Source organism: Dryas octopetala, chromosome 2, assembly GCF_963921425.1.
Source record: "Dryas octopetala chromosome 2, drDryOcto1.1, whole genome shotgun sequence".
Classification (NCBI taxonomy): Eukaryota; Viridiplantae; Streptophyta; class Magnoliopsida; order Rosales; family Rosaceae; genus Dryas; species Dryas octopetala.
Window position 1 is genome coordinate 22779828 of NC_141367.1, and position 22472 is coordinate 22802299.

At 34.6% G+C, this 22472-nt stretch overlaps 4 protein-coding genes across 5 annotated transcripts; 2 read left to right on the forward strand and 2 right to left on the reverse strand.

Annotated features, from left to right (window-relative positions):
- Positions 1 to 533: 533 nt before the first annotated feature.
- On the forward strand, positions 534 to 1009 carry AGP25 (arabinogalactan protein 25). Its single transcript, XM_086234475.1, has one exon. The coding sequence runs from the start codon at positions 574 to 576 to the stop codon at positions 976 to 978; it is 405 nt and encodes a 134-aa protein (XP_086090601.1). The 5' UTR covers positions 534 to 573; the 3' UTR covers positions 979 to 1009.
- Positions 1010 to 4530: 3521 nt separating this feature from the next.
- On the reverse strand, positions 4531 to 7456 carry LOC147294247 (acyl carrier protein 1, chloroplastic-like). Its single transcript, XM_086231342.1, has 4 exons — positions 7278 to 7456; positions 6030 to 6137; positions 5214 to 5336; positions 4531 to 4823 (listed from the first exon to the last, which is right to left on the reverse strand). Exons 1-4 carry the CDS (start codon positions 7332 to 7334, stop codon positions 4695 to 4697), a joined length of 417 nt encoding a protein of 138 aa, XP_086087468.1. The 5' UTR covers positions 7335 to 7456; the 3' UTR covers positions 4531 to 4694.
- A 5093-nt stretch (positions 7457 to 12549) lies between these two features.
- LOC147294248 (vesicle-associated protein 1-2-like) lies at positions 12550 to 16380 on the forward strand. Its single transcript, XM_086230465.1, has 8 exons — positions 12550 to 13069; positions 13226 to 13296; positions 13403 to 13484; positions 13987 to 14102; positions 14178 to 14360; positions 14836 to 15087; positions 15559 to 15636; positions 15980 to 16380. Exons 1-8 carry the CDS (start codon positions 13012 to 13014, stop codon positions 16091 to 16093), a joined length of 954 nt encoding a protein of 317 aa, XP_086086591.1. The 5' UTR covers positions 12550 to 13011; the 3' UTR covers positions 16094 to 16380.
- Positions 16381 to 16546: 166 nt separating this feature from the next.
- LOC147294249 (sodium/hydrogen exchanger 1-like) lies at positions 16547 to 21745 on the reverse strand. 2 transcript variants are annotated; one of them, XM_086230463.1, is made up of 15 exons: positions 21623 to 21745; positions 20778 to 21093; positions 20570 to 20688; positions 20300 to 20397; positions 19388 to 19447; positions 19237 to 19283; positions 18963 to 19157; positions 18775 to 18821; positions 18322 to 18388; positions 18121 to 18221; positions 17885 to 17986; positions 17618 to 17756; positions 17467 to 17529; positions 17300 to 17383; positions 16547 to 17196 (listed from the first exon to the last, which is right to left on the reverse strand). In XM_086230463.1, the coding sequence occupies exons 2-15, from the start codon at positions 20952 to 20954 to the stop codon at positions 16867 to 16869; spliced, it is 1629 nt and encodes a 542-aa protein (XP_086086589.1). In that variant the 5' UTR covers positions 20955 to 21093; positions 21623 to 21745; the 3' UTR covers positions 16547 to 16866. The 2 variants fall into 2 exon arrangements, with proteins under 2 accessions (XP_086086589.1, XP_086086590.1); XM_086230464.1 differs by lacking the exon at positions 21623 to 21745 and adding an exon at positions 21235 to 21596.
- Between the last annotated feature and the right edge of the window lie 727 nt (positions 21746 to 22472).

The window sequence follows — 22472 nt, forward strand, 5'->3', positions numbered from 1 at the left end:
TTTTTGGTACAATATTTGTAACACATCTCTAGTAGAGGTTCAGCTCACCTATACAAAAGGGTAATTTAACATTTCTCAAATTCATAATTTCAATTTAACCCAGTGACATTTTAGTTCCATATGAGCCGATTGATCAATTTGATGACCATGTAGTAAAAAGTGTGATTAATGATTATGCATTTAGGTAATCATGAAGATTAGGACTTGGGGATCCGGATTTTCAGAAAATCAGAGAACAGCAAGGTCACGGACCAAATGGGAAAACCATCTGACACTAATTAAAAATAATCCCTACAGCCATGAGCCATCCTTGATCTTTGTCTCTACCCTAAACATGCCAACCTGTATTTTTCCACATCCATCCAATTTTCACTACCCATGTGGCATTTGACCCCACCTAAAACTTCTAGTCATCCTTTTAAAAAACCCCAAATCATAACTTCCACCAAAAGGCCACACACATATCCCCACTCACTCTCTGCGCTTTTTTAGTAAAATTTCTCATTACACAAACACACAGCACTCTCCACTAGGTGTGTGTCTGTGTGTGAGATTGATACCTTCATCATTAGAATGGTCATATACTCTTTTTGGTTCCATATAGCCCTCATTATGGCTCTCATGGCCTCACCTCTGTTTTCCTCCATTTCAAAAGCCTCTAGTATCTCAGCCTCACCAGCATTTTTCACTACTCCTCCTGCATCCACTTCCCAAGGGTTGCCTCCAGAAATAGCTCCACTCTTGCCATCTCCTGGTCCTGTTGTGCCTACTACTCCAACTGACTCCTCCATACCCACCATTCCCTCCAACCCAAGCCCTCCAAATCCAGATGACTTGGCCTCACCTGGCCCTTACTTTGCACTTTCACCATTTGGGGCATTGCCACCTTCTTCAGCAGCATCTAGAAGCTTAATTTGGACTTCAAACTTGGCTGCTTTTGCAGGTTCAGCTGCATATATATTGGTCCATTCCATGTAGCTTCATAGGGTGTAAGTCTTTTGTGGGCTACAATATTCAGTTATCATTGTTTTGTAGTTATTAGTGCCTTTAAATGGGGTTGGAGTGAAAATGTGAAATTGTCCAATATTTGTATAGTACTACTTTAGTACTTTTGTTATAGGTTAGAGAAATTGTAATTGATTTTTGAGTACTTTCATTGTGTATGGATCTAAGAGATGGGTCTACCTGGTGCTCATACATGGTTACTGTTCTTCTTGGTGGGACTCTTTGAATTTCTTCTGCTTCAAGCTGCATGTCAGTAGGTCACATGGAAAAGTACAAGACCAAGAAGTAATTCATGAAGTGGCACATGGCTTTCACTTTTTTTTAATGTGAATAATATTATAAATAACAATCACTCTCAACACCCCATTCTAAATTTACAAGTTAAACGAAAGTTTATAAATCATAGAACTAGGATAGTTCATCTACCATATGAGACACTTGATGAACAAGTTTTAGTAGAACATCAAACTACAAAATTTGATTTTCCATGCACATCAGCCAAGCCAAGCACAGGGTTTTAAATTGTATCTGTATAAAATGCTATTTCAAGTGCATGGGATACTTCAAGATATGCTGTAAGTAACCAGTCACATGTTGTCCAGTCAAACTAAAATAAAGAACGGCATTTTAGGTAATCTGATTTGTCTGTTTGCGCTTGTGGGCCTATAAGATTTGTTGATCTAAAAGTGATGCCTCGATTTTAATATCAATGTCTAGTAAGTTTGTCAGAGGCCAAGTGGGTGTGGGTGGGGTTCAAATTGAAGCAAAGAAAATGTTCAACTTAGGAGTTAGGGTCACGGGGCCCTATAATACCTATTACGTTTGACATCAATTGTTATTTTAATTTTTAGACTATTAATAAATAAACAGGTACTGACAACTATTTTTCTTAATTAAACATATCCAAAACTCCATTATTTCTTTGCGAGCCATATTTTATAAAAATTCAACAGCTCATTCTTCTTTTGCGGGCCACATGCTACAAACTTGCTAGATCCCTGCGCAACCTTATTTCACCTGCATCTACACTTAATTTGCAGTTTCACCTGCATCTACACATGATCTGCAGTTGTAACTTCAATAAACTGCAGTTTAAGTTTACTTACAGTGTTCCAGAAATTGCAATTTCAGAACTGTGCTTTAAAAAAAAAAAACTACAGTTTCAGAAACTGCAGTTAGTAACTGCAAGTCTACAATAAACTGCAGTTTCACTTGCAATTAATAACTGCAAGCTTGCAACTATAATAAACTGCAGTTTCAGAAACATCAGTTAGTAGCGTTCCAGAAATTGCAGTTTCAGAACTGAGCTTAAAAAAAACTGCAGTTTTAGAAACTGTAACTGCAAGTCTGCAATAAACTGCAGTTTCACTTGCAATTAGTAACTGCAACTGCAAGCTTGCAACTCCAATAAAACTGCAGTTTCAGAAACTGCAGTTAGTAACTGCAACTCTAATAAACTGCAGTTTCAGTTCATATACAACGTTCCAGAAATTGCAGTTTCAGAAACTGCAGTTAGTAATTGCAACTCTAATAAACTGCAGTTTCAGTTCATATACAACGTTCCAGAAATTGAAGTTTCAGAAACTGAGCTTAAAAAAAATCAAGAACTTTCTACTGATAAGAAATCAAAGTAGGAGTCTACCACGATTTGTGATCATGCCCAATCGAGGAGAAGCCGGAGTGGTCAGAGCATATTCAAAATGCTTCGATCGAGCTCGGAGCATATCCATTGCTTCTTGGTCAGCGTTGAGATTTTCAAGGTCATTGACAGCATCGCTGCTCATAGTGGTGGTGTTCGTCCTAGAGGTGCTTGCTCTGCGAAGAAGAAGAACAAGAAGATGATGAAGAGGAAAGAGAAGAGAGACATAGCGGGGGGAGAGAGAGAAGAAAGAGAAAGGCAAAAAGGAAATGAAATGACAATTGATCAAATTTCAAAATAATCTACCTAAGCTACAACTTACCTTGTTGTTAAATAAAATTAATTGATGTATTGAAGAGAAAAAATAATAAGTAAAAGGTAGTTTAGGATAATTAATTCTAATTTTTATTCATTAAAACGATGTAACTATTTTTTACTTGTTGTAGATAAATGAGGTACACAATATGCTCAATTATTGAACAAATAAAATACTCTCATATTAGATGAGATCAAGAAAATTAATATAATAGTTGATATATCCAGTATTGCTCTACTAAAAAATAAAAGTTTTCCATTCCCATTCTCTAATTTTAACTTTATTATAAACTTTAATGGAAGCTTAAAAAGAAGTTATATCTACACATAAGATCAGCAAAAGGGTATACAAATCAAGTAGAGATGAATTACATTTGAGTAATATCATGAAGAACATTCCCAAAACAAAAGGGATTAAGGACGACAGATGCATTTAAGTAGAAAATTACTTGGAACAAATTAAGTAGAAGGAAAAGTTAGGGAAAGAGCTGAACGGCAGGGAATCATTGGAATGGGGGGTCTTGGCAAGAAGTCTATTTTTTGTCTCATATTTTGAAACATTAATTGTGTGTTCTTCTTTCCAATATCCCCCATACCCATAACTCCTTTCCCCTCATCCCTTTCCCCCTTATTCCTTCTTTCTCAAACAGCAACAAGAAAAAAATGGTTTGTATGAATCTGTATAGTAAAAAGTAGGAAATGGTTTGTATGAACCTCCTTCAATAGCTTTGGGACTGTATATATAACATGGGAGATATATGGGACAGTCAAAGCACTATGGTATAGTGGTACTTTTAGTTTGACTGCTTTCGGTAATATTCCACTCAAGTAAATTGTATTTTCATCTTTCGTTAAATCCATGCTCGTTAAAATGTTATTTTCATTTTTCTTTTCATTGGATGTACATGTCTCCTGATGGGTTGTATACTTGTATGAATATATCTATATATATGTACTTGTATGCATGCAGCCTATAATTCAAAACCCACAAAATAGGCGTTTTGTATACCAAAAGATAAAAGCTTTCCATTCCCATTCTCTAATTTTAACTTTGTTATAAACTAGTATAATGTAAGCTTGAAAACAATTCAGATGTCTTTTGATTTTAATACTTAATATTTTATAAAGACAAACATTATTTTACTCCATATGAATGTAAAAAATTGTTCAATTAGAAAATTTTAGTCAACAATAAAAAATTTGCTTTTTTTAAAAAAATACATATTGAATTACTCACTGAACAATAAAAAGTTGTGCTCGAGGAGAATATGGATTAAAAAAAAATGACAATTTATGGCAGTATTTCAATAAATTCATGATATTGGAAAGTTCCCAATATGAATTCCCATCTCCCAGACAAATATATACATACAAACACAAATACAGCCCAAAGGTCCCCTTGAAAACATAACTTTTTAACTAAAGCATAATCTCAAGTGTAATTTTATTGTTGGTTAAGTTGGATACATTTTGTAATTTCATTCAGCACGTTATCAAACAATTTGTTTATTATTATTATTTTTCAGTTTGCAACATTATGTCTAAGCAAGTAACAAAAGAAACCAAAAACAGAACACAGGAAACGGCAGGAGAGATCATCAAATTAAAAAGGCTACAATATCCATAAGTTGAGATAATTTAAGTAACCAAAATCTTGGTTTAAAACTCATAAAACACAACCACAAAAACCACAAAAAAAGAAAAAAGGTCCCCATCTCTCTAAACTATTAAAATATTAAGCACCCTTCTTCTCAACGAGCTTCTCAATCAGATCAGCAGCGTCTTGAACAGTGGCAATGGTCTGGGCACTTTCTTCTTCCACACTGATACCAAACTCCTCCTCAAGTCCCATCACAATCTCAACCTGTATAATTAGGTGGGTTTACATATCAAATAAGATAGCCAAGCAAAACATGATAAAACAAACATCTGCAGCAAATTGCAACCAATTTGCCCTTCAGAGGAAATACGTCAAAGAAAGATTAAGCTAGAAAAAAAATAAAAAAGTCAAAACAGATGGTGATCTGGTTATGTATTGTTTTCTCCTTCTGGGAAATGTATACGTCTTTTCTTCTCCCTTAAGAAGTTGGTCATATTATAGTCAAGTATCGGGAAAGCTGGACTCTGTGGCTGACATCCACACTATGCATCTATCGTTTTAAAATTCAAACAGCATAACATAAAACAAAAACAAAACACAGAAAACTATGACATTAATAGGTACAGAGCAAAATAAGCATAAAGAAGCAATTACTGTGTCAAGAGAATCAGCTCCAAGTTCGGAAAACTTTGAGCCTGCGGAGACAGCAGTGTCATCAGGTAAAGCCAGCTGCTTCTTCACTATATTGCACACCTTGTTGAGAGTCTCTGGTTTGGCCTGTCCAGAAGCATAAATAATATATTACTAGTTAATTCATCATAGGAGTGACCAGTGAATAATGTAAGATAATTTTATAATCCTAGGCCACTAAATTAATGTTATAAACAAATGGCAATCAATATAATTAGTACACAAAAAAGAACACAAATGTTTTCATACAACACAAGGCTAAGCAACCTATCAATATGATTATAGGGCAATCAATATAATGTTCTTATTATATAACCTACAATCAATATGATTAGTGCAACTAAATAAAACAAATGGCAATCAATATAATTAGTACACTTAAAAGAACACAAATGTTTTCATACACAACACAAGGCTAAGCAACCTATCACATTGTTTTGCAAAAAGAAGGATAATTTACTTTACCACACTGAACCTTTCTGAAAAGTGGAATGAAGATGTTTAAAGAGAAGGCTGGAAGAAAAAAAGAAAGCGATTTTCCAAATGTGTAATCATTTTAGCAATTTGAAAATAAAATGTTGCATGAATAATTATAATCCAATGCCACTGCATTGAAAGTGGAGAGATAGCCAAGCTTCTTGTAACCGAGATAAATTTCGGTGAAACAATACAAGTAAATATAGAGTGCAGAAATTTATCTATGAGACTGTTGAGGCAAATGAAACCAAAAAGAAAAAAAGAAAAGAAAGTAACAGTAGTATTATGATTAAATAAACTTACTGCACAGGAAACTTGGAAGCGTCCAGGACGTGAACTGAGGGATGGGAAGCGCTTCCCAGTAGTGGAAAAGGAAACGGATTTCAGACTAGAGACCCTCCTGCTAGTTGCCTGCTTCAACATTCAACCATAAGAACCAAATGCCAAGAACAAAACAAATATATATATATATATATATACATATATATATATATATATTTGCACATATCTTATGAAAAATATAGAAAAAAAAAAACATCAAAAGGAAACTAAATTTTTCCCAAGTCAATATTTCACCCCAATCTCCTTGCATCTACCATCTTCCCCATCTTTTCATACTCTTAAAAATCAAACGACCACAAGAAAAAATATTGTACCCCTTCTACCACAAAATTCTTGAGGTACAATACATTAAGCGTCTTTTGCTACTATTATCCTGGATTAATCTATTGCTGTCCTTTGGTTAGTTTGAGTTAATTACATTAACTAAAATTGATGTTGTTTAGCTATCAGCTGGCAAAGTTCCAGAAAAAAGAAAGAAAGGAAAACCACACTTCGCGACCAAGATCTGATGCATCAGTAATTTAAGTACCATGCATGAAGCATCCCACACAATTAGATAACAATTCAAAACCCAGTTAGCAATTTTGTGAACAAACAAAACTAGAACGAATTTCTTCAACCATATGGCTTGAACTACAATAAGATGATCAAGTCCGAATGCCTAATCCATAAAATTAAACACAGACCAAGTAGACTCAAAGCACCATATGGGACCCAACATGTAATGGGTCTCGATCACATCCCTGGTTAAAGTAAAGTCTAACCAAATAACATGCAATCATGGTCCAGTTTCCAAACTTCAAAAAATTAGACGAAATCAATTAAAAACAAAAAATCAATTTAAACAAGAATGTTACACTCTCAGGTTAGTAAAAGTCAAAACTTACTCTCAGATTACTACAACCTCAAACTTAATAGTTAGCAAAAAGACTCAAACTTGAGCTAATAAAATTCAATCAGAAAATTTCAATTAATCAGAAATGGAAGAAATAACAGCAAGATCAGTAGTAGACCAGAAAGAAATACTGAATCAGTACCAAGATCAACAATTTAAGCCGATTCATAAACAACCGAAATCGAAGATCCGAATCTAATAGCAAAACCTCAAATTTAAAAAACAAAACAAATACAAAAGGAGATGAAATACTCAATCTAGAAAATTACATTGTAATTATAGAAAAAAGATATAAAAAAAGTTGAAAGTATTACCAGTACGGGTTTGAAGGAGATTGAAAAAACAGTAGAAGCTTGTGCAAGAGAAGCCATTGGGTTCGAGAGAGAGAGATCTGATATCGAAGGAAGTGAAAGAGAGAGAGACGGAGAACACGAAGAGTGTGTGCGAGAGAGAGAGAGTGTTTGAGAGTGAGTTGAGAGTTGAGAGGAGAAGAGGGGCCTTTAAACAACGTTTTATAAATGATGTTGTTTGTTGTTTCTTGGTGTTTGTTGGGATTTGTTGGGCTTTCACGCCTTGTTTCTATCGAAATTTAGACTGTTTGGGCCCGACCCTTCTATTTTCTTTACTGCTGTTTGGTTTCTGGAAATATAAATCCTTTGTTTGGCACCAGGAGCTTTTTTATTCTTATTCCGGTTTTGTCTATTCGTCCTGGCTAAAACAATTATGTTAATTCATGTTACACACTTACACTTGAATGATATTAAATTGAAAGGAAAGTGCTATTCGCCTTCTATTTTTGTCAAATAAAAAATATGACAAAATCTTGCATGATACCGATTAAACTCAACAAATATTCTAAATAGCCATGAAAAAGTTTGTAATATTACAATTTTATTCTCATTTATTGTCAGATGTCATTAATTGAGCATTTGGACCCTTGTCTTAAAATTGATACAATTACCAAAATCAAGGTCAAATTTTTTCAATTTTTCAAAACTTATGCTTTACGTGACATTTCTCATTTGAACTTATCTATCAACGACTAACAAAAAAAAAAATGCGAGCAGGTGAATTGAAGTAATAGGCATGAGATAACAATTTTTAGAATTCAAATACAATGAGAAAGTCACCAACTTTGCTTAAATATGCCCTGATTTTCAAAATGCAAATATAGCAACCTTAGAAAACTCCTTCTCTTTTATGGCATGCTTAGTCCCTAAAATGGTTAGATTCTCGGAAATAGGGTGGCCTACTGACGTGGCCGGTGGGGAAGCTGGGTTCAGGTTGGTTGGGAAGGATCCTATAGATTGCTATATACTTAAAAAATGAGACGGATTAATGACATTATATTTTTAACACAAATTTTGACATAAGTTTTTAATGCAGTCCACTTCATATAAGATTTCAACGATCTAAATTGTCTATCTTTTAGGTATCATTTTTGTAAAAAATTAAGTAAATCGAAAACCGTTTACCTACAGAGATTAAGTAGTCAACAAAATAAACACTTGAAATGTTGACCATTTAATTTTTGTAGGTAAATGGTTTTCGATTTACCTAATTTTTTGTAAGGATGATTTTTTAATAAAGACTTACAAAATAGGCAGTTTGGATCATTAAACTCCAATATGGAGTGGGTTCCATTAAAAATTTGTGTAAACAATATAATATCATGGATCATTCTCCAACTTAAAATGGCTTATGTGATGCCACCCATGGACTGCAAATATGTACCAAAGTGAAACATTGCTTTGCATGTTTACATTGGGCTCATTAAGAGCATGTATAATGACTTTTTGCTATATGCTATATTTAACATGACTTTTAGTATTTAGTAATAGCTTTTGTGCAGTGGTAGCAAAAAAAAAAAAAAAAAGCAATAGTTTATGTGTTTTTTTTTTTTTTTTTTGGTACAAAGGAGGGCTAAAGCCTAGAGAAGAAAACTAGCCTAACACAACTCTAGCACAAGAGGAACCAGAAGCATCAGCCAACAAAATTGATAGCACAAAAGGAACAAGAAGCATTAGCCAACCAAATTGATAAGACCTCAGCAGGAGGCACAATAGCTTTTGTGCTTTTTGCTCCAATGGCACAAAAGCTATATCTATATGTTTATATTTTTAATATATTCATATATATCCTTATAAATTAAATTTAATATATTAAATTATTTTAATAATTAAATTATTGTAAATATTTTAATGAGATCTTTAATATGAGCCAAATATTAAATATATTTAAATATTATTATTTTAATACCTAAATTAATATTTTAGTATTTTTCATGTCAAAGTCAAATTTAGGAATTGTAAAATTTGAATACATGGCCAATCAACTCATGATAGCTGCTCATCCTCATGCCTCTTGCTACAACCTTTTCCATTCATGTGAATATCATTTTCTCTCTTTCTCCTCGTGGAATCAATCACTTTTTCAACCAATCACTTTCTTTCACTTGGTTTTTTATTCTTTTTTTACCCATACTTTTCAAATGGTGGGTCCACTTTTTTTTTGAGTTTCTCAATAGTAATTGCTAAATTTTCTGCTATATATAGTGAAAAATTTAGCAATAGCATAGTAAATGCTAAATTTAGCTATGCCATTGTAGTGAGCTTTTTTATCAATTCTGCTATATTTAGCATATAACATAGCATTTAGCCATGCCATTGTACATGCTCTAACAATTCAACTTGAGTTTTTTTTTATAAAAATGGTCAATATTTTAATTGTTGGTATATAACACTTTGTGGTTTTAGGCTGCCAAGGGTTGGTAATGGTTTGAGAATGTGTCATATTGATGGTAGCTTTTTGGTGATGGTTTTGGCCTAAAATTGAACAAAATCAACCCGTGCCTGCCCTTAAGGTTGGGAAATCGAACCCCCTCTCGAGTAAGATTTGAAAGAAGTTTGAGTTCTTTCAAATACAGACTAAAACAATGTTTGACTTAATTAAATCAAAATTTTACCTAAAGTTAAATTTATTATTAAAATAAATACAACCTCATGTAATGTGTACTAAATATGAATTTGGATTATATGATGTTTTTATTTTTGCTTGTTTCAATTCTAGCTATATATTATAAATCCAAGAGTTATGAATCTATGAATAAATAAGTGGTGTTGAAGCTGGCTTATTCATGCTAGTCATCTTAGAGCTATGAGTCAAAAGGCGCATATGCGGGAAGGGGGGCCCACTACTTCATCAAGCAGGGGGGAGACTAATTCGTTGATTGCACGAATTCTCAATCTTTGGTTTTTTTTTCAACCCGCTCGGATGTTCTGTACTGCAAAGCTTTTTGAGTCGCTATTTATGCAATTATGTTTGTTAGATGTAAATAACCTCCACGCCTACTCAAAAAGTGTTATAAAACTAATCAATTTTCTCTTTTATTCACACACTTTTATTAAGATTAAAAATCTAAGTAAAAATAAGTTATAGGGAAAAACAAACTAACTGCACATAGTTAATTGAAACACTCAAGCTTTCGTAGAGGTAGTCACATTTTGGTGCTTGATTTTGAGCCTCTCTTTGTCAAATTGTCGGTTTCATAGAGTTCTTGGTTGCAGAGCACAATGCAGTTAGGTGAACTAGAATGGCATGTTAGCCTAGCTTTGGTTGCTTCTTAGCCATCAAGTCCCAACCAACTTTTCCCATTTGCTAAACACAATCACTGATAATTAATAAATGTAAATGAAAGCATGGCTAAAATTAAATACAAAGGAAGATTGTGTGCTTGTTTGGACCGCCTAACTTGCCTGCATTGCCAGCGCTTCATTCCATTAATTAGTTGACAAGGTCTAGTGCTAAATTGGGGTTGGCTTAAATTAAAGTTCATACAGGTGCCAGAAATTTAAAGGCATACAATTTGGTGCTATTTGGAAGTGCTTCTGTAGAAAGTGTTTTTGCTCAGTAACGCTTTTATTAGAAACGCTTTTATTAGAAGCATATAAATTTTTTTTAACTAAAAAATGCTTTTAATTTTTTTTCCAAACACAAACAAAAGCACTTTTGATGATTTAAAAATGCTTTTAAACCTTTTAAAATTATTGCCAAACAAGCTCGACTTCCAGTAAAATTTTATCCTTGTGAATTAACTATATTTAGTTAAATGAAAGGCTCATAATTTAGAGATGTAGGAAATTACAGATTTAGTCTACTTATTTTATGTCTAATTCAATTTTGGTCAACGATCTTTTTTAAGTTCTATTTTGGTTCACTAATTGTTTCATTTGTTTAATAAAGGTCCAGATTTGTGACTTTAAATCCTTTGAGTTGTGTTTTCTTCAATTATAATTAAAGTATAAGTTATATTTTATCATTTCTTAGTCATAGAAACAAATTTGGAGTATTAGAATTTAAGAGAATTGAGATTTGGTGAAATTTGAAAAATTTGCAGTTTCGGGTACCCTAATTTGGGGTCAATTATCTTGAGTTTTAGAACTCTAATTTGAATGATCTTTATATGGTTATAAAGAAGAAATGCATAGTTTTAAAACAAATATATGTTTGCTGAAGTTGGGTGAGATTTGATAGGGTAAAAGGCATGCCAAATTTGAGAAAACAAATTTGGACCTTTATTGAACAAGTAGAACAATTAGTGGACCAAAACAGAACTTAAAAAAGATTGTGGACTAAAATTAAACTAAATACAAAATAACTGGACTAAATCTGTAATTTTCTCTTTAGAGATGTTTCTTTTCATTTGTTATCTTTTGCATCCTTTATTATTTATTGTAAGAGACCCAAAAATGATTTGCCCCTTTACACATACCGTATTGTGCCTATTAGGTATTTGCCTACATTACTTAACTTTTTAATCTGAGTAATGTTTTACAAATCTAAAGAGTTATTCTATATATTTGAGTTTTATTACTAAACCTTAATATATAAGCAAACTTTTTATTTTATAATATTTCCTTACCACAAAGAGAATAAAGGTTCGTTCGATTTTGATCCTTGTAGAGTAAAAAATGGACTGCACTATATCTGAACCTCACAATAATATTCACAAATGACTTGTTTTCGGCAAAAAATGTAAAATAATACATGTAAATTTTGGTGCATGGTAAGATGATATACATCGTTACTCCAATGCAATTTTCCTACACAATTCAAATTAAAAGTCAAATCAAAACCAAGACAAACAAAAAAACACATATGAAGACTATCCAAAGTTTTCAATATTTGCCCATATGAGGATTATTCTAATAATTTAACATATTATATTATTAGATTGTTAATTATGTTAATCTTACGCTAATTGAAATACATGCAGATGTTTGCACTTGAACAATTTAAAGATAAAGATAATACAACTCATATATTTTTCTCACCAAAAAATAACTCCTATATTTTTTATTTTTCATATTCATTTTTGACTACCCATCTTTCCCTTTAGGAAAAAGGACGAGAAGAAAAAGCAGGGAAAAGCATTCTTATTTTTTTGTTCATCTTTTTACTTTCTTTTTTATTCAATTCTCTTTTTACTTTCGGTGAGGTAAAAAGAGAGACAAATGTTTTAGAAGTGCATGTGGTTACAGAGTGGTAACCCACACACAGTCGTCTCTACCTTGTCTAGTTTGGTGGGTTTGCTTGCTTGGCCGATTGGCTATGGCTATGGCCCTCCCTCCATGCCTCTATGTTAACCCATCATCAGACCCATTTTGGGTATTTGGGTATTCGGGTATTCGGTTGGGTACTTGCTAAGGAAGCAAACAAATGGAAGGAGAGCTGAGAGCGGGTACAACCGTTCACAATTGAGACCCAGTGAGTGACCCACTTGGTTAGTGGTTTGGTTATTTAACCAACACGATCCCCAATGCTTTCTTTGCTTTCACTGCTCTGCTTCTTCACCTTCACCATCATCACCTTCGCATCATAGTCCCTCCTTCACATCACCAGCACCCCAACCATTCACTCACAAACTCTCTCAGAGACTCAGACCCGCTTTCTCTCTCCCTCTCTGTCTTTGTTCCTCAACTGGGTTCCTCATCTCCACCTGCATTCTCTCAAGAATTGGTGCTGGTTGAGAGTCTGGTCAAGTAGAGAATGATGATGGCGACCACAGAGCTCTTGGATGTTCAACCCCGTGAACTCACATTCACATGTAACTTCTCTAATCAACAGAATAGTACAGAGCTTTTGTTTTTCATCACCATCATTATTATCATTGTTGTCGTTATTATTATTCATCAAACCCAAGAATGAAGATTACTTTCTTGTTTAATATTTTAATTGCTTTTTAATTTGCTTTCCCTCTTAGTTGAGATAAAGAAGCAAAGTACATGCTCAATTCAACTTGCCAATAAGTCCGATCAGTATGTTGCTTTCAAGGTACTGCTTGTATTTCTACAACTTTTATGCATGCAAACATATCTTTGCAATTTTGGTTTGATTAGGATTTAGGAGATGGATGGGTGCTTTAAAAATTGATTTGCAGGTGAAAACCACGTCTCCAAAGAAATATAGTGTGCGGCCTAACGCAGGCATCATACAGCCCAAGGCAACATGTGATTTCACAGGTCTTATGTTCTTCATTTTCCCTTCTTAGTTCTTACTCATTCCCATCTTGGGTTTTTGTGTTTTTCTCCAATATGCCTTTGCTGCTATGAATTCAATACTGTTGCCTCATTTCTTCTTAATATATACATACATATATACATGTTATGTTCTTTTACGAGACAGTATGACATGTTAAGTTGTGAGATTGTCAGTTTAGATCATATATGATACAACCAAAACAAGAACCCACTTAATTTAGATTGACTATGTATACATGGTATGTTCTTGCAACATTCCCTGTGTATGCATGTATTATATTGATTATGTTAGTGAGACTAAATTAGATGACCAAGGGGACTGTACTGAATGAGTATAATAGAAAATTGGATATCATAGTTCCATAAACACTCTTAGTAGAGAAGTGACCAGTAGCCTAGCCTGTTGTGGTGCACTGGTGCAGACTGAAAGTCTAGTGCCGAAAATAAATGGATTTTTCACTCTTCATGTTTTGGGTCAATGCAGTTACTATGCAAGCTCAGCGCGTAGCTCCACCTGAATTGCAGTGCAAAGACAAGTTCCTAATCCAAAGCGCTGTTATTCCATTTGGGACAACAGAAGAGGACATTACATCTGTTATGGTAAGAATTAGTGGTTGTTTCTTAGTTTAAGTTGCTAAGTACAAATTCATTTTATTTCTCCTTTTCTTTTGGCAGTTTGCAAAGGATAGTGGCAAATATGTTGAAGAGAAAAAGCTAAGAGTGGTGCTCATCAGCCCACCCCCTTCCCCTGTATTACTACCAAGTAATGGAGAGTCAAAGCAAGATCCTTGTTATGAAACTTCAGTGCAAAAGGATAGAGTTTTGAGTGGAGTTGAAAACATACCTCCACCTCATAAGGTAAGAGCTTTCTGTTTAAACTGAATTCTTGACTGACCTCCTGTCCTTTCTTCTTTTGGTTTATTTCCTTTTTTATTTTTTATTTTTATTTTTATTTCTTTTCTCCGTGTGTAATTGTGTGCATGTGCATGCCTAAATATCTTTGTTTCCCAAGTACTTCATTTAATGATGTGGGTGTACACGCTATGGGATATCTGCATTAGCATTTGGATGTGGTTGGCAGCATTGTTTGTCATCTTTATGTTAGTAGGAAGATGTGATTTTGTTTGGCGCCAATTATCCAGAAAGCATAGATACTGGTCCAGTCCCCTTATTTTGTGTGGTTGTTGCCGAAAGTGTTATTACATATTTTAATCGTCTGAAACTAGAATTGTCATAGAATTGTCATTAAAAAATATAAACTAGAATTGTCAAAAACGAGTTGTGTGCATATTGACAATAACCCTTGCACCATAATCTGTTTTCCTTGTGCCAGGTTGCTGAGGACGTTGAGGGGTTTGAAACTTATAAGGATATGGATGAGTCGAGAGCAGTTAAGGACGTGGAGGAATTGAAACCAGCAAAGGATGCTGTTGTGTTGAATTTAAGAAAGGATATTGATGAGCCAAGAGCAGTTAATGATGTGGAGGAATTGAAACCAGCAAAGGATGCTGTTGTGATGAATTTAACAAAGGATTTTGAGGAGTTGAAAACAAAGCTAAATGCTGTGGACTCAAAGCTAAAAGAGGTCAGTTCATCTAGATCTATCTTTATAGCAATGTAACCATGAAATCTATCTGTTTGGTATTAGGTGTTATAATTCTCCTTGGAAGGGTTGGAAAAATATCTGAATTTAACGAAGACGGGAAATAATATGGAAAGAAGTCTATTGCTTGCTTAACCATGTTGAAGTGTGGTTGTTAAGTGCTTTTTCAAAATTGATATCCACTCTCTTATTTTGTTGTTGGGCACTAGGATTTGTCTCCATTTTGATAATCCATATCCCAGTGAGGTGGACTAGGCAAATAATTAGTCAGTTTTTCTTTTTCCTGGGTAGGAAGATCACATTCTATCCATTGTCAAATTCCAGGTGTGTGCTCCTCAAATCTTCATATCAGGGGGAGCCTACTTTCTAGTACTCATTGTAATGTTAACATTTGTGCATCCCTTCCTTGAAATTGTCAAGATAGTGATTTAAAATTTTTCATATTCTTTGCAGGCTGATCTTACCATCATGAAGCTAACAGAAGAGAAGAGCATGACCACTCGAGAGAAGAATATGCTTAAACATGAATTGGTAAGTACTTATTCCGTGAATCATTTTTTCTGTTATCTTCATTAGAGGATAGGTGCATAAGCTGTAAATGTAGTATATGCTCTCTATCATCACTGCCTTTGAATCAGACAGTATGGAGAATGAGTGAGAGAAGTGAATGAGTAAAGTCACAAGAATAGCATATAGAAATAAAAACAAATGGTCCTTTTGCAGTTCTGGGTTTTCCTCTTCTTTTATATTTTACCTTTTTCTCATCATTTGAACTTTGCTGCTCTTTCCAATTACTTTAATATGCATGCTGTGTTCATATGATATCATATGTGCCCTAGTCTAGAGATTTGATGTCCGCTTTTCCTCTTTGTAGGAGTTGTTGAGAAGGAAGAACAATGTGAGAAAAGTTATGGTTGGCTTCCCCCTCCTTTATGTTTGTATGGTTGCTCTCATTGGTCTAGCGCTCGGATACTATATCCACCCGTAGAGAAAAAAATTTCTGGCCCAGATAATAGACAGTAAAACAGAAGTGTTTCTCCTTCATGACAATGATTTAGAAGGATCTGCTTGTATTTTTCTGACACCAGAGATGTTCTATGTGATGTGTAATATATGGAACCCTCTGAATTCTGCATGTAAGAACTGATCTCTGAAATAACATTTTTCTTACCAAAAAAAAAAAAAAATCATCTGTTGATGCCAACTGTAACAAAGTTGGAGAATTGCAAAGCTATCTGAATCTACTAGTTCTACAAGCTATTCTTGTTGTTGAAAATGTTTCTTTATTCCTTATTTCTTCTTGAGTAGTCGCCAAGAAAAGTTTTGACTTTTGATGTGATTTGTCTAACCATATTCCCATTTGGTTCTCAGGACTAAAATGGGACTGCTTTGGATTGGTTTTCATAAAATGGCACAATCAAAATGGTAATTAACATTGAAATTTGTAAGATCAAGATTCTGAAATATCATTAAAATTAATCAATACAACACCAATCACGCAAAACTTACACGGCTATCTTGAACTGTCAAGGAATTAATCTAATCAGCACACCTATGTAGACACAAAATTTTTTGAATCCACCACACGGAACAAGCAGCTCATCCTGTGTAAAATGCAGTCACCACTCCCTTAAAATCTCCTGTGTATACACAAATGCACACTGAAAGCCGATCTCAAGCCCCAACCTATGACTTCTATAAATTAGTGCTTATATATATGAATACATACATATATATATATGTATATATATTAATTCCTTCTCAATTCCATTGATTACCATTTTGTTCAACCGGTGAGCCTGGAACAAAAGGTACAAAACCCCGCCCTCCAAAAACAGGCCGCATGAAGGCGTTATCAAATTTTCGCCAGTAATGGTGGACAGTGTGAGAAGGAGTGCTTAGGAGCATCCGTAAACTAGTTGGACGGGGTATGTTAAGGGGTTCGTGGTTGGCCTCTGTATCTTGCCCATAGCTGAGCAGTGGCACAGTGATGGATTTAGGACTAGATGGTTCAGAAGATATCAAACTGGTGGTGTGTTTTGATGGAGGAAGCAACATCCTCACTAGTGGTTTAGTCATCAAACCAAACACCTGCATAAGAAAAGGCATAGAATAGAGTAAAACCAGTCTTCTGTGTTTGATATATGAAATGTAAATCAAATGAGCTCCAGTTTTTAAGCCACTGATGTCTTACCACTGTGCTGAAAAGAACAACTGTGATAGTACTGGTGATCATGATCGCATTGGCGCGCAAGTCAGTATGGCCAGACCTAGTAAACTGCATACTCATACAAATTAGGAGCTCATTATGTAATTTCTTTTTGGCCAGATCTACAGAAAGAACATTGTTCAATCTTTTACCTGATTATAAGCAAGGGCCATAGAAACAGAACCACGCATAAGACCAGCCCACCAAATTGTAACCTGCAAACCAGACAACCCTATGAAGATGTGTAATACATCATTTGATTCAAAAGACGAAAAACAGGCAGATGGAAAAAGAAACTCGTACTTGTTGCTTTAAAGTGAGCTTGTCATATGGAGACTTCTTGGTCAAGTTAACTAAGAAAGATAAGGGGAAAACAAAGGCTGCTCTTCCAACCATAACCAGTGCCAACAGTATTGAACTCACCCCTACGGATTTTCCAGGGCTGAAAGAAGAAATAAAGCAAAACAGAATTAGCCTAATAGTGAAGAAAAAGTAAATGCCTTCAGACAATACACAAGTAAAAGAAGCAGTTTAAAAGGAGGTTAATCCCATTTTATGCATTAAGATTACCTATCGCTCACAAATCTCCACTTGTCAATGTCTAAGGCATCCATGCCGACATAAAGAAAGATAAAAAGCTCAGCAACAAACGACATTGTGGCAAAAGTATGCCTGCATTAGTTGGTAAAGAGAATTCAATCATCAGTAATATGACAGCTACACCACAATGATATCCCAGAGGTGGACAAACTGAATAAGAATGTCACCCAATTGTCCAGGAAAATGTTTATGGAGATTTAACATACCTGGTTGTCACTCTTGAACTTTCAGTCACATTATGCCATGTGTAGTGAGACATAACAATTCCGCAAAAGAACACAGTGAGAATGGCACTAAAATAAAAAAGCTACAAGATAAATCAAATTTTTAACTTATGGTTAGAGCTCCTTTTAGCATAAGAAACAAAAAGAAAAGAGAAATGATGTACAAGTTGTCAGAAATCTTACTTCAGCTAGGATGTATGAAAGGTAAGCCATGAGTATCATAAGAGCAACTTCACGGTCGGTTGAGTGTCTGATTTTTGTAAATTAGAAAAGAAAACAGTATATGAGCACTACTCAAAAGAACATTAAAATTTATGTCTTTTAGTGTAAAGATACTTGAGGTTGTGACATGTTAGAATATGACTCAAATTCTCGTTTGGATTTAGTTGCCTATTTTGGCTTTGCTATATTGCATAGGATTCTTATTCCCTAAGCAAGTCTTCCTACTCCTAATTGGTTTGGGATCTTCCTATCCTAAGTCTATATAAAGGTTATTATGGAGTGTGCAATAATGTGCAAATCTGTAAGTGGAACGAAAGTGGAGTGGAAGAAAGTTAAGAGCTTGAGGTATTGGGACCTTCAACTCAGTCATGGTATCATGAGAAAAATGCCATAACAATACTAATTGTTACAAACCTGCCAAAATAGAGCTTTTTTATAATATATGCACTAAGTAGTCCAGCCTGCAAGAAATTGGGAAAATAGAAAAAGGAGGTCATATAGCATCAAGGAAGCACATGTGTGTGTGTTATTTTTTTTTTTTTTGGGCGGGGTGGGGTTTGAGAGCTAGAGAGAGAGAGAGAGAGAGAGAGAGAGAGACTTACTACAACTCCCAGAATTGTACTTGCTGCAAATAAATATAGAAAGTTTCCAAAAAAATGAAAAGCAGTGCTTGTATTGATGTTAGAGAGGTCAAAACTCTGGATTGCATTGAAAAGCACCACTGATGTGGCATCATTAACTACACCTTCCCCAAAAACCAAGCTGTATAACAAGGGTGTCTCATCCTGATTAAGCACCTGCATCAACAGTTTGATTAGTTGTATTTGTTGTTCTTAAAGCTGCAACAGGAACACAGTTTCACAAGACCATGCATACCTGCAAGGTGCAAACAGAATCGGTTGCAGAAAATATTGCTCCAAGTGCTGCAATCAAGGAACTGATACAATTAAACAGGAAGTACAAGGAATTGAATGAAAAACAAAATAAAAATAATTTGAAATCATAAAGAGAGTCAAATTGAGTATACCAAGATAATCTCCAATCTTGAGGGAACCAATACCGAACTTGTGAAAAAAGTGCATAGCACCTAGGTCAAAATAAAAAAAGAATTCATGAACACAAATTGAAACCACGAATGAAATTCTCCACTGGTCAATCGAAATCAAAGAATATCAACAGCAGGAGATGTAAATAAGAGAAACAAAATGATATCCAAAATAATTATTATGTATTGACAGCTAAAATGAATGAAAAATCGTAAATCTTCACCTTTAGAACATTGGAAAATGCAAGGAAACTCATTTTTTTTTTCAACTACAGCATCTAAGCATATAAATCACACTATTTAAACCCACACAAATAGCTGTTTGATGAAGATGCTGCTAATGGAGGTCACATGGATATGCAGTTAGTGTTCCCAAATAGATGAGGTACAGTAAAGAACAAGCACTAGTCATGCACTCATCTCTTTTAGGTCACCAAAACTGAATTTTTAACAACTTCATTCTATCAAGAGAGTGGATGATTGATTCAGATAGATATGGAAGTGGTATCATTCAAGCATCTTACACATATTAAAAAATAATCAAATATTTAAACAACTAAACTGGAAATTAGTTTTCCCAATGATTCTAAATGATCTGAATATTTAACTAACATCTGATCAAGAATGGCATCTGTACGTATCATGTTTATCCTATACAGTATACACTTGGATCTAGAGATAAATCACCCAACTAGAAGCATTAACACATATCAGAACTTAGAAAAGTAACAGAAGCTTGTTTGCAATGGAATGGAAGTCCTGCTCAAAATTTAAATGACTTATTGCGTCCCAAAGAATTTCAAGACAAGACGCACCAGAAGTGCCTCAGATCTTTAAACTTTAAAACATGATCAGCCTTAGCTACAAAGCTAAAATTTCAAGTTGTCAAGTTACCTAAGGATATTATGGCAAAGGATATGAGAGTGCCAACAGCACCAAACGTCATTATAGTCATGAAGTTACGAAAAAATTGCTTCTTCTTCACCTGGAACCTGATGATGTTGGAAAGAAAAGATCAATCATAATATGGTACCGACTTACAGAAGCAACCTCTCTGAAGCTTAATCAAAGTGATTAGACAACCCATAATTACAGCAACTAAGTGAATGAATGTGATGCAAACAGTGAGCTAAAGCAACATCTCAAAAACCCAATTGAAGTTACCCGGCATTGAAGATGATAGGTGGAAGCAGATATATAAAGAAAAGATCTTCACTAAACACTAACAAATGCGAGCTTTTCCCTCCAGTGGTTAGCAATATCACAACTCCAGTGCACAGTCCCTGCCACCATTCCAAAACTCACACACTGTCATTTTCAATTTTCCAACAAACACAAACCCACAAATAATTTGCAAAGCTCGCTCACTCACAATTGCAAGGGCGGTAATGGACTCATTCATCCACCGACTTTCCTCCAACAAGTGACCCAGTAAAATACAAGCGCAGAGAAGCGCCACAAACAGGTTCATCGATACCACCGAGGTGTGGCTGGAGGTCCTCAGCATTCCCACCGATTCCGCCGCAATTGAGCTCACATCCACCGCCATTGTACTCGATTCAAGTTCCAGTTCAAGTCAATGCAAAAGCTCCCCAGATTTTAAAGTCCGAGCAAGCTCTGCTGCTGCTGCAGATGAAACAAATCGCACACCGACGACGAGTCTAAGAACGAAGGCCTCTGTTTGGGAGCTGAGAAAGTGAAAATGCAAGGAAAGTGAGATATTTAATTAATTGATTTGGACCACAAAACAACCAAAAAGGAAAGCTACTTGAAAATAGATATTTGAATGGAATACAAATATCTCATCTCACAGTAATGGAATAAGTAACTGTTTGTGCATATATCTTGTGGAGAATCCAAAACAGTACGACGCTTGAAAATTCCAAGTCCAAATTTTCTATTCTTTTCTGTTTTTTTTTTTCTCCTCTTTTCTCGTCAGCCAAACAGAGACTGACTTTACTTTAAGTTGTATAGAATTATATATTGTGTATAAACTCAGTGATTCCAGACCAAAAAAACCAAACACTCAGTTAGTTATTCAATCACCAGTCACCACACAACAATCTTCAGTTTTTGGAGTTCAAATTCTGGACAAGAACATTGAAATGAAATAATCGAATTTGGATCGCGATCTCAAAGAAAATTTATCAAATTTCAAAATTTCTTAGTTTCAGGAAATTTGAGAGAGAGAGAGAGAGAGAGAGAGAGAGAGATTACAGTTGGGACAGTGAGAGAGGAAGAGAAGCAGAGGAGGGGATGAGAATGAGAACTAAGAAAGCAGAGACCGCCAAGGAATGGAATATATACGGCTTTGCGAGGAGGGAGTTTGAACTTGGAAAGAATGTGACCGTTGGTGAGCACGATCGTGACACGTGGACGGTGGAGATGGTATTGTATTTTAGTGGCGGTAATTTAGGCGTTGAAGAATCAAACAGAAAATGTTTGGGCATTTCATCTGCATCATTGTGGTTTCCTCGAATGAAGGATCTTTTGTATTATTATATGATTCTTATTCGCCGTGGAAGCTTTTGTTTGCACTAGTGAAACTGTGAAAGTGAAAAGGTAATTAATTTGGCTTCTGCTTTCCATTGTCAATTTGTCATACAAATTCAAGACATTTGTTGATTAATTAAAAAAAAATAAAAATTCAAGACATCAATTCGACTACTCCTTGGTGCCAAGTCAAATATCGAATCAAATGAATGCTTTTACGTAAGCACAAGCGTGTCATTGAGCATGTTAAATAAGGTGGTTCAACATAGGGTAATCTTTGGTCGGTCCAAATATATACAGAGTCGGTTCTTAAATTTTGAAAGTTTGAGACGAATTATATATAAAAAAGAATCTTCAGCACTCAACTTATTGTTAGTTTGGTATATATAATTATGGTTTCATGAGGTTCTAGCTAATTCAAAATCGATCTTAAAACTCTTATCTCCCATTTATTTTCACTTATTTCGTATAATATAAAGTTGCACGTTGAAAGAGTACTATATGTTAATTTAAAATTTTAAAGTTTAGTACCAATTTAACAGTTTCATGTATCATATTTACTAATTACATTGCT